The 16249-nt window shown below is 39.7% G+C and overlaps 1 protein-coding gene across 3 annotated transcripts in view; it reads left to right on the plus strand.

The window, feature by feature from the left end:
• LOC122992104 (neuropilin-2-like) overlaps nt 1-9931 on the plus strand; it is a 98951-nt gene extending 89020 nt beyond the window's left edge. For 2 of the 3 annotated variants that reach the window (XM_044365702.1, XM_044365704.1), the window contains 2 exons: nt 7707-7766; nt 8840-9931. In XM_044365702.1, the coding sequence (XP_044221637.1) occupies nt 7707-7766; nt 8840-9168 (389 nt within the window). In that variant the 3' untranslated portion in view covers nt 9169-9931. Of the gene's footprint in view, nt 1-565; nt 7234-7706; nt 7767-8839 lie in introns of those variants that run through there. The other variant, XM_044365703.1, reaches the window with a different exon arrangement.
• The last annotated feature ends 6318 nt before the right edge of the window (nt 9932-16249 follow it).

Here is a 16249-nt window from a genome sequence, read left to right on the forward strand (position 1 = left end):
CCAATGTGTTTGGTGAATGTAATGCTATCTCGGGTAACATTTGCATATCATAGCATCCGAGATGGAATACCACACAGTGCAAGATTACTACACTGTGGATGAGCTTAATGTAGGCTAAGCTCTGACCTCACATTGTATATAGTTAATGATGTGTCCTTAGCCTTGGAAATAACTTTTGTTACTACTGTAGGTAGTATGCTAGGTTAGTAAGCCGGATATGCTACCAATTACAGCTAATGTTAGCACAGATAAGCACAGTTTAATACACTCCTTACACTTTTGCTTTTGTTCTTTTAGTTTTGGAAAAACAAAAAAAAGCATTACCCTCCACACTTTGAATGCCAATCATCGCTCTTACTATAGCCCTATGCACACAGCTTCAACATGTTGAGAAATCCAAAGCTTGACAGCCGAGTTATGGTTCCTAAACTATGATATGACAATTGAGAAGGGCTTAGCAAACAGTCAATTTGATAATTAATAGCTTTTAACTCTCCAGTGGAGTCTGCATGCCTGCCTCCCTCGTCCACTGAGCCAACCAGTAATGTGTCCTCCTGCCCTCCAGGGAGCGCCATGCCTGTGATCGAGCCCACAGTAGACACAGTGGCAGTGAAGGATGTCCCTGCCTATTGGTACTATCTGTTGGCAGGAGGAGGTGCCCTCTTGCTGCTGGTTACTGTAACTGTGGTGGTGATACTGTGCTGCCATCGTTACCACGGCGCGACCAAGAAGACGAGCGTTAGCCATCATCATTCAGTGATGTATCACAACAGCCAACAACCAAATCAGCAAGGTCACCAAAACTCCTGCCACAACCAAAACGCCAGCTATAATCTGATCCACAGCCCCAACCAAAACCCCCTGTGCCAAGGCAGCAGGCCAAGCCCTGAGCCCATGCTTACCATCAGACTGGAGAAAGATGACTATGATTCCCAGTGTTGAAACCTGGACTACATGTGAATTATACAATTTCATTTGAATACTTTGTTCAGATACAGTGATCAAAGGGTGTGAAAACACCTTGAAATGAAGGAGCAGTATTCAGCATAATCACCACTCTTCACTGATGAGAATCTACATGAGCAAGACACTGCAGTTCCTGTTGCTGATGAATGATCTAATTGACTGATCAGGATGCACCTTCACTCAACTTCCTTGTTGGCTGGAACTGGCAGATTAATGAGAGAAATACAATTCCTGGTGTTAAACTTTACCAACATCCCTCTCTGATGAGAGTAGATGTCAGAACTTCAGTTTGCCAATTTTGACAGTCGATGAGACGGCTGATAACAACTTTTTGGATGCTCTTAAGAGCATACTGGCTTCAACAGCTGCACCACAACCTGAAAATTTGATGGATTGGATTATGATCAGAATAACAAGAAGATCACAGGTAGACAGACTGCAACTGTCAAACAAATGAGACACCTGTGTTGTAACAGCATATTTTCTTCTTCACTAAATGTCAGAGCAGGATCTGTCTGTCTTCCCTACTCTGGTCTGCAGTTTGGACACTGCCTGCCTCCGACAGAGAGGGAATTTACGCAACCCACACATGTGTTCATGTACTACAGAAAGATAGAAGGCTATTTCTTTTGGACTGAGTGAAGCTGGTATTTATTTGTCCGCTAGCTTTTGAGAGACTGAGAGTGAGTGAAAGAGACAGATAAAGAAAAGGGAGAGGTATAGGAGGAATTAGTGCTGCCTGTCCAGCCGTGAAAGATAGACAGCTACACATCCACCGTGTGTGTTGCTCCTTTGGTCTGTGAACGAGGAATCATTGTTGTGCTGTTTTCTGCCTGGTTTACACAAGGGAAACATAGGATGAGACAGCTTATGTCTCATCCTGCACACCTAGAAACAAATGTTTGCCATCAAAATACACAAACACATACATATGCACGGACACATCAAGACTTTTTACCGGCTTGTGATTGAGTCTCATGTTTGCATTTGCCCTGAGTGCACTTGTCATTTACAGTACACGACTAAATACATTCTGGATATGCCTTTTTTTTTTTAATCACCTCCTGAACGAGGTACAGTGCCTCAGTGTCAAATTAGAGATTAATGGACTCTATACAGTTTTTTTTTGCCTGGATCTCATGGATAACTTAATGCCTGTGTCTGTTAATGTTCAAACTAAGCATCATTGTATGTTCTACACACATTAGACTGAGTGAATGAAACAAAACAGAAAAACCAAAATCATATATGTATCAAGGATCTGAACCTGCATTTACATTTTTCTTCGTCGTCTGTGCAAGTCAAAATCTTTACGTCTTTGTGTGTAATCCTAGATGACAAATTCTGAATTGTTGAGATTCAAAATCTTATATATCATATTGGCCTGGTAACCTGAAAATGTGGCTACAAAAATTGTCTGTTTTGCTTCCATTCATCAGGTGAGACCAAGCATATGCTGTGACAAAAAACAAAAAGAAGCTTTTTTTACTTATGAAGCCTTTAAGTAAAGCACTGATCCAGGACCAGTGGTCAGTTCTTTAAGTCATTTCATTCACCATAATCTATCAAGTATGACTGATTCCAGTGCAGCACTACTGTTACACACCTCACACAAGTTTGGTTTTTTTTGGATGTATTTTTATTGAATCAACTGTTAAACAGTGGATATGTCGGCATTTATTATCACATTTTTTCCCTGAGTTGACAGAGTATAGTACTCGACAAGTGTTACACGATGCATTTCTGATCCTTTCTGTTACAAGTTATAGTAACCTCAGCACTTTTTTGCTCATTAATAATCATTTTATTGAAGGTTCTGATGATTTATGATAATTTCTTACTTTTACTGTGAATCTTAAGATAGAAATGAAAATCAAACTTTGGGTTGGGTATCAATACTGTTTATAATAATCAAATGCCTTTTTGTTTTCTTTGTAATTACGTGTTAGAGTGTGCCTATGCTGTATAATAGTTATACAATGTTTATTTTTTATACTGACTGAGTTTTGTTTCAAAGTAACAGTTATGTTTATTGTGCTCACTGAGATGATCTTAACAAAAAAAAAATACTTAACTTTTCTTGACTTTGACATGAAAATAGCGAATGTTTGTCCCTCATTGAAAGCATCCAGTTTTTTTTCCAGATAGTGACGCAAAACTGAGGCAAATCTTTATGTTATGTGTAAAGACTGATGAGTATTCTGGCATCTTTACTTTAGATCGAGAAGCCCACTATTAATCTCTATTCTTATCTACAACCTGTGAAATTGGGCGTACTTGTTTTCTGAACTTTTCAGCTGCTCACCATCTTGTGTGGTGTGCGCCCCCTACATCATTTTGTTCATGCGCAAATCCCCCAGCCCTTTTATCAAAACCGGCTTGTTCCTATTCTACTCCTTCCCTTCATCGCAAATCCTTCCAGTAAAAAAAAAACACAGGAGAGGAAAATGAGAGGCAGAAAAGGAGGAGAGCAAAATCTCTCAGAGGAGAAGAGCCCATTAAGCGAGCCCCTTTTTCCTCCAAAGAATGCGCCCAGAGATGGAGGGAGATGAAAGAAGTAAAAGAAGAAAAAAAAACTGCTCTCTATACTTTCTAAAGATAGATTTCTTCTTTTACTCTGAGAGGAAGGCTAACAGGGAGGCAGGTTGGGGTTTGGATTGAAAGAGGGAGAGAATTGAAGGAGGAGGGCAGGTTGTTTCAAACACAAAAGCAGATGAAAGAAGTCTTTTGGCAGAATAGACAGCATGATGGAGGCACACATTATTCGTACTGCACACATACACACACACACCATCTAACAAACACAGACCTGTGTTAGCAAATAATCCAGATTTCCACTAAGCTATTAAATTCGGTCAGTTAAATCACTGTTTCATGCATTTTCAAATTGTCTATTCACTCTGCAGATCCCCATATTGACCAATTTCATCATGTTGTGTCTCATAAAATGCTGTTTTGTGCTGTAGTCAACACATATTTTAGTTATTTTGTGCTTGCATATCCATTTTCTACCTTGCTAGCCCCTTTCTCCCTTCCGTTTCAATCGACTCGTGTATGATTTACACATTATATGACTCATTCTAGCAGCCCTGTGCCATAACCCAATCAATGTAGGTTCAAAAATCAAACAGAGAAATGATATATGATTGTATTTATGTTGTGCTACCCATGCAGTTTTCTCCAACATCTCTCTCTCTCTCCCTCTCTCTATCAAACTTTCTGCAAGATTTGGAAAATGTGTTGGCGTCTTTTCAGTGCTTTTAAATCAACCTTCCTTCACTTTCCTCTCCTGTCTCCATCACAGACTACTTTGAAGCCCTTTAATATTTCTAATTAGTTAATGGAGCTGATTGCATTCATAAAACCATGCGGTAAGCATTTCTAGCCCTCAGGCCATCTCTATTTTTCTCTCTCTCTTCCTCCTCCTCCTTCTCTTCCTCCGTTTCCTGGAGAAATATTACGGGTGAAAGCACTCTAACAGGTCCTCGGGCCCCCACTGGAACAGTGTATGGTGCCAAAGAGCCATCCATGGCTTTGCCTGAATAAAAAAAGCTGCCTTTTTATTCTTCTCTTTACTAATTGGAGAGTAGAGATAAAATGGGGCTACAGGGAGTTTTAATCTCCCCTCAGATCCACGTGATGATTCTTCTCAGGCTCCTAGCCTAAGGGCTTTAAGCCAGGATCATTAGAAAGTGTTCAACAGTCGTCAAAAGAGTGTCTGGGCATCTTTCTTTTTTATCCTGCTTCTTTTAGTATCTCTCCGTTAGTGATTTAATGTTTTGTCAAGGCCTGCAGTGATTTCAGTTGACTGTGAGAAAGGAGAATTTAGAGCCTGGAGGGTCTGTTGTGAAACTTCATTTACATTATCAGAAGACTGATTGGATGCTTTCATGGTCATGTACTAAGTTGAGTATTACATTAACAGTAGATTTCAGTGAGATGAAATCAACCATGTTTAGCCTAGGAGGTAACTGTTTACTCTGGGCAAACTGTCAAAATGCAGAATAATCATGTTTATTTCTTTTTTTTTTCTTTTTTTTTTGCACTGAATAACATGAACATATTATTTTATTTAGTGGGATGGTTAAGACGACTGCCAACGTTATTTGAAGTCATGTTCATAATCTCCAGGCCACTTTGAGTTTTCTGAGTGTGCTTGGAGATAGGGGTGGGTGATATGGCAAAAATATATCATGATTTTTTTCAAGCAGGATCTCGATACACGATCTTATCACGATTCTTTTTCACATTGGTTTTTAAGATTCAAAAACTTTATTGTCTATCACATGATGTCTTTGTCTGGGTTAGGTTAGGGGCTCACAAACAACATAAAAACATACACCCATGAAAGACTCACATAAAATTGTGCAAAGCTACATTAAAAAAGTAGTGAGAGTCTATTTGGCCTTGTTTAAAATGGATATTGCAGTGTAAAAGCATTAGTGCGTCGTTTTCAGATAACTGTTAGTCCAGTCCAACTGTTAGCCCAGCTGTTACTTTAACATGATGTGCAGCAGGTGAGCCTCTTCGCAGGACACCGACACTGCCGTAGATTTCACAAACACGCTACCAAGCATCAAATCTGTGAGCTAACTGGTGAGCTGGCAACGTGACGATGCGAGTTTGGGCTCCTGATGTGAACTGTGCAGATAATTTGCTCTGCTGTTATCTCGTTTTTACCCCAAGTCCTTGTTGCTGGGGGTCATTTTCTCCAGCAGATTGGAGATGCGGTACGAGGTGCTCGCCGTGTCAATGCTGTTACCCGTTAGCCTCCTGCTAGCAGACGTCACGGAGCTGAACCGATACCATGTGCGCCGTAGCATGATACTAATGATCTCCCTGTAAAGGCAGATTGTGGAGACATTTTAGTTGTTCACGATCTACTATCGTCATATCGCACACCCCTACTTGGAGATGTCTGTCTTGGTTGGCCAGATATTTTTTGATCACCTGTATTTCACTCCTTTGTTCTCCTTCTTTCTTTTTTTGTTGTTTTCACCTTCGATTTCCGTGATGTGAAATCACAGATTTTAGGGGTAAAAGTACAAATATATGTTGAGAAAATCTACCTTGATGATGTCATTTTTATCAAATAGGTGATGTTGTTATTGTTCTTTGATTTATTGTTTTAATATAAGAGTTTTTTATTAATCAAAGAGGTTTTTCTTGAACTGTTGGAAGCAGAAAAGACTGATCATTCTGAAACGTGGCCTCAGCAAGGGATGAATATAAAATTAGCTCTCATTGAAACTATAATTAGCTTTGGACTCGCCCAGACTGAATAAAACCAACCTCGGGATCATCCCTGGCTTTAGGCACAGCACTGTTACATTTACTCTTGTGCACTTTCTCTGCCTCTGTGAAGGAAACACCTGAACTTTATGATTGTCTTTTTGAATTCTTGTTTAGCAGCGCTCGATGTCACTGTTTTGCACTTCAAGCAAATCAAATATTGAACTATACCAAGAAAGATTAAGCCGATAAAGGCTCACAATACAAAGAATTAAATGAAGAAATTCTCAACACCCAAAACTCCTGAAAATGAATACACTTCAATTAGCATAGGATTTGTTGTTTGTGGTAATATTTGAATTGAAATGAAACTTTTGAGTCTTTTGTTTATGCTCTAATTGGGTTCGGAAGTCAATTTTGGGTCAATTCAAACAATTAAAGATGTGATTTTTTTCACTTCTTTGATTTCAAGGAAATTACCTCATATTTAATCCTTGAGCAAATATCTTTATGTTTATTTAACATATAGCAGGTCTCAATTGAAGGTATTCTTACTGTTATTTAGAGATTGATATAGTAATGAGTATTGGAAGTTTGTAAAATACAAGGTTTAATCTGGGGATGTCTCATGTTAAAATTGTCTTATTGAAAAATGACTTCATCTTACTGAGGAAATGAGGCTCTCTATCTTTTTTTCATATCTAACATAAGTTTTCACCTCTTATCTTTTGAAAACCTTTTACGGTTTCACTTCATAATGTGTTTTTTGGTTCCCTTGCCCCAGCAATAAATGATTATCAGCTGCACAGATATTGCTCTATTTTTTTTTTTTTCTTAGGATTTGTAATATCAATTTCCTTGAATAAAACTGAATTGAAGCAGAATTGAGCTTTCCAAACCATTCAAAGCCTTGCACTTCGGTCTGCCTCAGAAATATGAAGTGGTATTTTAGCTTGTTGAATTTCATGGTCTTGGAATAAAAAGAAAATATATTGCGGGGAATGTAACGGTAATAAAAGTAATATTTTTCTATGAGACAGTTTTGTGTGTCTTTTTTTTTTCAGAGTTCAGCCTCCCAGTCTCTCTCTCTCTCTCTCTCTCTTTTATATCGTTCTGGTCATTCTCTAAATCTCCTGTTTTCATTTCTAAACAAATAAAAAAAAAGAGTAATGGTGTTTATCACATTATGAAACTTTCTGGCTTCATGCAGGTAGTCTCTGGGAAATGTTAAGCAACCCTGGATGTTGTTTTCCCTTGACAGACAGAGCACAGAACAGAACGATTTATAGGTGATCTCTTGCCTGATCTCTTCAGAAAGTTTAAACAAGATCACTCATCGTTTGAGCTGTTTGTGTAGTTAGATTCCTGTCCGCAAATGTAGCTTGCGTGCTGACAACATAAGAGATGGAGGGACGTTATCACAACATGATGTGGACTCTAGAACAGCTCTGGTTTGACTGTACGATTGAGATTAATACTGTTATTCTTTCTGTCTTTCTTTTAAACAGATCCCAGACCTATGGATTTTGGAAAAGATCATGTTTTCAACAAACCCTCTCTCAATGAAGGTGAGGTTTAAATCGTCTCTTCTCTCCTCTCCTCTTCTCTCCTCTCCTCATCCTCTCTTCCTCCTCTCCCACCTGAGGCAATACTGGCTGTTTTACAAGTTTCCGTCACAGAATGGTGAAATTACAAGCACAGACATGCCCATGGCTCTTCTTTTTACTTGTGATTTCAAGGAAAAAGCCTGTGGCAACAGTGACTGACAACCTCTGGTGTACGTGTGAGCGTGTAAGAGTGTGAGAGAGCATTAAGAAGTGTGTTTCTGTGTGTACATGCAGGCATGTTGGTGTGTATTTCCTCTCCTCCTCTTTCATGTTCTGTGGCAGGCAAAGTGAGACAGACAGCTTCCTCCTGGGCACCCAGAACAACATCTGTCTGTAACAATCATGGTTTACTTCCCCATGTGTGTGTGTGTGTGTGTGTGTGTGTGTGCCCACATGCGTTACTATTACAATCCCTTGTTTCTTCCAGCCCCTTGGCAGATACAAGAAGAGTACTCAGCATCTTACCTCACTAAACAAGTCTGTTTACTGCTTCTCTGTGTCTGTGTGTGTGTGTGTTTGCGTATCTGTTTCACTGTGTTCCTCTATAAAACACTCTAAATGCAGTACTTAATTGCGGATCGGCTTGTTCATGTGTATACATTCATTAAGTGGATTAGCACGACTGCTTATACCGAGTAGATGCGCACCCTTCAACACACAAGACATACAACAGAACACCTCTACAGTAATTAATTTCATTATGTTTCCCCGTTTATTGATGTCAGTAACAACAGGGGTTGTGGGTAAAAGAATTAGCTGTTCTGGAGTATGTCAGCCATGATGTGGGGCAAGACCAACCCTGTTTCCTAGGAATTGTGTTTATATTCCACTCACTTGCGACAGTAAACACGTTTTGCAGGAAAAAGAAATTCCGGCCAAGTTACATTTCCTGTCAACATAATGAGAAAATGTTGGCAATTATTATATCTGGCAAGTTGAAAAAAATGTGATGCTGAATGTACAGCATGAGTGAAATGTTCATTGACAGCACATTGCATTTGGATTTTATTTTAATCATCCTCTTTTCTCTCCAGAGTATGTTTTCCCGGGGTGGCCGTCCTCCTTCTCCACCCCCTCCTCCTCTGATGTGGACCCTCCCTCCGTCACCTTAGTGTCAGAGAAAGACAAGGACAACGCCTGGCTGTACTCCCTGGACCCCATCCTTCTCACCATCATCGTGATGAGCTCCCTCGGCGTCCTGCTGGGTGCGGTTTGCGCCGGACTGCTCCTCTACTGCACGTGCTCTTACAGCGGGCTCTCCTCGCGCTCCTCTACGACGCTGGAGAACTACAACTTTGAGTTGTACGACGGGATCAAGCATAAAGTGAAGATAAACCAACAGAGGTGCTGCTCAGAGGCATGAAGAGGAGGAGAGGGAGAACCGTGGGGGAAAGACATGTCCTGTGATCCCCTTCAAAAGTAATTTTGTTCTCCCTTTGGACAAAGAAAACAGGAAAAAGAAGCACTATCTGTTGTTCAATGCCCAGTATCCCCTACCTAATATCCTGCTACTCCCTTGCTCTGATGTCTAAAGGGGTAACATTCAACCCAGAGTTCCCCGCCTATTCATGTGCCAGTGGGAACTTGTGACCTTGATCTACCCTACATGCTATGAGGCCTAAACTGGGGGAACACCTGATCCTAGTCTCCCCTGTACCTACAGTACCATATCTCCTCCGCCTGCAGGAGAGAACCTGCTTGATTATAAAAGCCTGTGAATGAATGAAGGAATGAATAAATGAATATGAATGACAGATCTACCATAGAATATAACCCACCAGCCACTGGAATGAAGCTAGGAAGGAGATGGACTAGAGCACCCGTGACAATCTGGACATTTGGACCACAAATGACAGCGCTGTCAGGGATGTTTGGTTAAAATGTTGGTGATGGGATTCTTCATGAAGACGAGAATTTCATTAACACGTACCCATGACTGGTACTTTGCAGAAGGACAATGTCAAATTTGACCTCAGCTTGAATTTGAATGTGGCCAATAGAGACGGCATGCAGACATGTTGTGAAGACTTCAACACCAGTGGACCATTTAAAGTGGGTACTTCTGACTGAAATCAACACATATCAAGCGAATGCCTACCCCCCCCCCCCCCTAAAGAAGTTTAAAAGATATCAAACCACGCAACTCAAATGAATCTAGATTTCTAAAGGCAAAGAAGGAAAAGAGGATGAAAAAGGACATTTTCTTTTTTTGTTTGTTTCTGAGAGTTTTCAATATGAGTTCTGTGAGTTTCAAATGTCCAACGCCTGCCATATGGCGCTCGCGCGCTCCTTTGTCCGCCCTCGGTCTGCGCTTTGTGAAACCAGTGGCATAGAAGAGTAACGGTGACTGTTTTTGTTCTGTTTTAGACTTGTGTCTGTTGGGAAAAAAAAAAAAGGTAAAGAAAAGCCAGCTTCAGTTTGTAGACGCCCTGTAGAGCTCTTAACGCCATTTTTAGACTTTCTTTAGCATTGTGTTGGACTCCATGGTCTTAACTGTTACTTCAGTCCTTTTCTATTTTGGCACATTTTCCATTACAGATTATCAGTCTTTAAAAAGAGTAGAAGAAAGGTAAAGGAAGATGGAAGACAGAAAATCAGAGGTTTATCTAAATCTAACATGCTGTTATGGAGTCGTGCTTTAGATTCAGTATTCTAGAGTTTGTCTTTGGTATATATATATATATTTTTGCTTTTCAGACTGTATGATGCCCAAATGATGGACAGACACTGTGTGAACAAAATGTCAATGATTGTTTTATTGCAACCTATGGATTGCCAAAGAGCTGTGTCTGTGCACAGGGGGGGTCTGAACAAGTGTTAAAAGAGTTTGGGTGGAAAACAGACTGAGAATGATGAATCAACCTGCCTTTTATCCACCACTCTTAACTTCGCCCCCCTCCCCCCTGAATGAAGGACGCTCAGAAATGGAAGGAGAAGGAATGACTAAAGAGGAGAATGGAAATCGTACCGTCGACTTTCTTGGACACACAATCGAGCCTTAAGCTAACTACAGTATACGCCGTATCGGAGGACAGCCATCGAGGAGGGCCAGTGCTGCTGAAGAGACTGATGAACAGGGGGACACACACATATACTGTACACATAAAGAAAGATAGACAGACAGGGGAGAAGGAGAGAGAGAGATGATGGTTATGTTTACATGCAGGAGAAGTCCCATTATGACTCCAGTTATTCAAGTAACTCGGTCCCTGGTGAGGATATTGGACCTACTCAAATTATCAGGTTATGCATGAACATTTTTGGCTAACGTTATGCAACTATTTCTCCAAAGAATTACATTTCATATGCTATACACTATTTGGCCTTAGCTAAATACATTTTGGTGGCAAATTAAAGGTACCCTGTGGAGTTCTTGGCCACTAGTAGCCTTCAGTATTGAGACGTTTCTTTAAGAATGGGTCCCCATTTTGTTTGTATCTCGTGCACTTGCATGAGCGTGTGGCAAACATGGTTTAACGCCGCTCCATTGATCGACACTTAGCTGCAGTAACGGGCCAAGAAATATAGTAATGTTGCAGCAAAGGCAAGGGCGACAAAGACCGCAAGCAAACAAATGTAGATATAAACAATGAGCAATTTAAAATTGGTTTTATAAAAAAAAAAAAAAAGGCTTTGCAAATGTTTTAAAGGAAATTCAATCAACGATGTGATGAGTTTTGGTGAGAAACACTGACTGTTAATACAACTTTGTTTACAAGAAAACTCCACAGGGTACCGTTAATGCCTCCCACAATACCTTTTTTAAATTAACATATCAATGAAAGGCTTATGTTGAACATATCGGCACATTTTTCATATTTTCCTGGTTAAAAAAAATGAAAAAGTCAACACTGACTTGAAGTTTGAGATTGTGCCTCTTGTACTTTGTACACTTGGCATCCAGTCTGACCACCATACACTACAGTACTTTACCACCTGATTGCAAGAAGATGAAGATAATAACTATTGCATTTTTTTGTTGGATTATGGGTACATTTAATAGCATAACATTAAAACATGGCAGCAAGCAGTAATGCATATTTATTTTCCCTGCATTGTAAGTAAACTGCAGTTAAAAAAAGTTACTTTCTTTTTCAAACAAAGTCTATTAAAGGTTCATATGTAAAAGTGACTCTAAACAATTAGGGTATGGCTAATAACCAAGTGATTCTGTGCATGTAAACATATCCAATAAGATGAAGACAGACAGACAAAAAGATCAACAAAAATTAAAACGAGAAAATTAAACGAGACCGTCAGCCAGGCAGGTGGAGGATGAGAGAGAGAGAGAGACACATAATCAACGACAAACAAAGAGACAACAAAACAAAAGACATACAGTGAGGGGAGGTCAGTGACCCAGACAGAAATCTTTTTTAAAAATGACATTGAAGAACAAGTCACTGACCTCTCCCTGTCCTCTTTATATTTGTCTTTTTCACTCTGCTCTGCTGCAGCAGATGAAGGTCAATCCCAGAAAGTTTTTTTCTTGGTTTTCTGAATCTGTGAAAAATATCCAGGTCAAGTTGTCGTCCTCTGGGGGTAAATTGAAAGAGAAAAAAAAGAGGAAGAAAAGGGAAACAAGAGTCAAACATGTCACGCTTGTTGCATCTTTGTCTGGAACTTAAAGTTGCTTTTTTTGTCTTTCTCTCTTATTTCTCCCCTTTAAAGGGCATATAGCCAGGAGGACTTTTTTGATGAAGTAAACAAAGGAAATAAGGGGATTGTGAAAAGGTGTTGAAAGATGGAAAGAGGGAACAACGGAGAGAGAGAGAGAGATGGAGGGTTTTCTGTCCATCTGACTGTGTTTTCATTGGACTGTTTTCCAAGTGCCTTGGAGCTCTCTTATTATTTCTCTTGATCTCTCTCTCTCTCACTCTTTTCTCTCTCTTTACTTCCACTTTCCTCTGACTCTCTTTCTCTCTCTCTCACACACACACACATATAACAACAGTAAGCACTGATGACTGAAAATGTACATTGTGAGAACACGCACACACACACATATATATGTCTCTCTCTCTTCTGCTTGACTTTGCTAACTCTTTCTTTCTGGAAGTCCAGATAGTATTACCTCTTCTATCTCGATGGATACAGACACACACATATGCACATTACACTAAGACATACACACACACACACCTACGGCACTGGCCAGATAACTCAAACTGTTGTTTGTAGACTTTGTACAGAAGAATTTCTTTTTTAATGTTATTATTATTATTTAATAAAGGCTAAATAACAAGTGATTTGGTTGTGGGTGTTTGTATCTTGAGTGTGTATTTGTCTGAGGTGATCAGTCAGAGTCATGATTAACTGAACTAACTACTAATAATCAACCCCCATTAGTCCCTCAGTACATTAAAAGACCTCCAAAGCATTTTTGGGGCTTTATTAAAGGTTCATCATTTTAAGTTTTCACCTAGTTTTTGACTGAAAAATACTATCTAAAAGGAGAGAGATTAAGATAGGATTAACTGGGTTTTTTCCTGGATTTTACATCTTCACACATCCAAGAATGTTATTTTGTTTCATACTGATTGCGTATTGCAGGAAGACACTCATTACAGTAGTTTACAGTAAACAAGTTTGTCCTGAAATGTTGACGGTGGGAACACGCCCTCAGTTATACTCATAGACTGTAAAAAAAATAATGGACGTAGCCACTGTGACATCACCCATTGGTTTGTCAACTCCCATTTTTAAGCCTCGAGTTTGCATTTTGACCGTTGCTATCTTGGACTTTTGGAGCCAGAAGTGACCATATTTGGACGAAAGGGTGGAGCTGACCCTAATGCTAGCTGTTAGCTTGGTTAGCACAGTGTACTTACAGTCTATGATTAACTGTGATAATGCCAATGCTAATTTTTGCTAGCGAGATACAGGGTTAAAACCATTAAAACAAAATGTTTTATGTAATGTTGCTCAACAAGACATTTTTAGGCGACCATAATGTTACAAGTAACTTTCATGAAGTGAAAACACACTGACATAGCGACGGCAACAGCTATGCCCACTCTGTCAAACTGGGGTTGCCATGGTTATGTTACCTAACCAACGTTGTCGCCACGGTAGGGACTTGTCAATTACAGCATAGCCACTCCCTAAAGCATACCCTGCTTTATAACATCTATTTTAAGCTAAACGGGGCCATAACTTACAAAATGAACATCATGCTGTATTGAAGAAGACTTGAAACTAGCGATTGAGACCATAAATTCATTAGGAAACTGTTTGGTGAGGTAATAACTCTTTTTAGAGTCAATGGAGTGGCCCCCTGTTGGCCATTAGAGAGAATGCAGGTTTAAGTCACTTCCACATTGGCTTCACTTTCCAGAACCAGAACTACCCGCTTAGTTATACTGCACAAAATAAAGAGAAAAATTGTGGGAAAAACATGAATGAGTTGCATTTTATATTTAACATCTGGTTTTCACACAGATTTTTGTTATAATTGTGTTTTTACAGACAATTAGCACTGTTTTTAACCTTCAAAACTAACCTATAAAGTCATTTTTCAAAACTCAAAACAAAAAATAATGAGCCTGAGCGTTATTTAACTTTGTTTTGTCCTTTCCATCCATCTCTCACTCGCTCACTTTCTACTCTTCCTCAGTTTTTTACTTTTCTCCCGCGCCTTCTCTCTCACATTCAGTCTCACTCTCTCTGTCTCAGGGGTGTTCTGGTGTTTGTGCCCATGAGAGGCCAAAGCATGAAGGATCAAAGATTCTCTTCATTTAATCGAGCCGTGAAAGCTTTGCTCCTAATTAACACGTACCCATGAAAACACATACAACCAAAGCACTGGGCCTGGCGGAGTTTAGCTGGAAGATCACAATAGGAAATTTGTCGCCCACTCAACTAATTTACCTTAAAAAAGCAAGAGTAATGATGGAACAAAGATTATGACATTCTGGGATAACTAGGTTACTATTGAACATGACACACATTGCGAGCAATTTTTGAGAATATGTATTTGTGTGGGTGTGGGTGTGTACATATAATGAATCGACACATTTAAGAAGTACATTAGGCCTGAAATTATGCAACAAAGATTAGGAAGTAGCACATGTGTAACCACCATAGAAGAAGAGTTCCAAACAAGAGAAGTGATTTTCCTTTTTTTTCCCAATGCTCCCAAAAATGTATCATAGACTGTCCCACATCCCCAACCATCTGCCCCACTTTACAATGCTTCTTAATTGGCTGCAACTGTACACAGTATAATGTTAAAGTTTGGTTTTAGCCCCCCGTAATTAGCTTAGAGAGCCACTACCACTGATCTCTCTGCATCAGCATTTCTTCACCTCTTTCTTCTTCTTCTTCTTCTTCTTTTTCTCATCACCCCTGCTCTCATTTATTCATTGCTTCTTCATCTCACTCCTCTCCTAAGGAGAACTGACCCGGTTCTCACGCTTCCTCTGACATAGAAACACACAACTGTACAACATACATGAACAAATTAATCGAAATGTTGAACACGCACAAACACACACACACACACACACGCGCTGAGTTTATGTAAAATGTGGTTAAACACGGGTTCATATGATCTCAAGCACATCAGTGTGAATGTTAGCCTGTAGATGCACACACACACTTCAGACAGGTCTCTAGTGGTTGGCCTTTGCTGAGAGTGTAACCTACTAACACAGATTTTAACTCTCTGCTTAGAGGCACAAATCACTGATCGCACACACACCCACATGCACATATACATAACAAATTGCAGCTTTTCTTTAAGATAAAAGTGATATTTGACAGCTTGTTTCAATAAAAATCTGAAAAAAACTGAAAAAAAAAGAAGAAACAGCATTTCAAACTAATTAATTTTAGACTAATTAGCACTTAGGAACAGATCTTTTTAGTAAGAAAAAGTGCTATTTTAAAAAGCACTAGCAAAATCACTTTCACAGTCACAATGAACATATTTAGCTTTGCCAAGGATCAATTTACAGCTTAAGAGGGTTAATGCCCTGCAAACCTGACCCAACTGTTATATAACCGCTTCTCTCAGACTCCCCTCCACTTATTCTTTTTTTCCATTGCACTCTGTCTGTCTCTCCTAAATTCCCATAACCAAATACACACAGCTCTCACATAAACCAAAAGCAGGCTCGTATAAATGTGCAATAAGACTCAACAGCATGCAGCATCAAGGTGAGGAAATTCTGTGCTGCACAAAACTGTTCCAGCTGTAGAGCCTTGAGTTTTTTCTACGTACAGTATGCGTGTGCTCCGTATGAATCTATACATCCATCAATTTTCTATTCCTGCTTAGGGTGACGGGGGATGGAGCCTATGCCAGCAGACAATAGACAACAGAACAGGCCTCAAAGAGCTGTTGGATTAAAATCCAAGACCTTCTGGCTGTTAGGCAAGAGCATTAACTACTGAGCCACTGTGCCAACCGTCTATTATGAACCATTACTCCTAATATAATG

Source organism: Thunnus albacares, chromosome 11 (assembly GCF_914725855.1).
Source record: "Thunnus albacares chromosome 11, fThuAlb1.1, whole genome shotgun sequence".
NCBI classification, from domain to species: Eukaryota; Metazoa; Chordata; class Actinopteri; order Scombriformes; family Scombridae; genus Thunnus; species Thunnus albacares.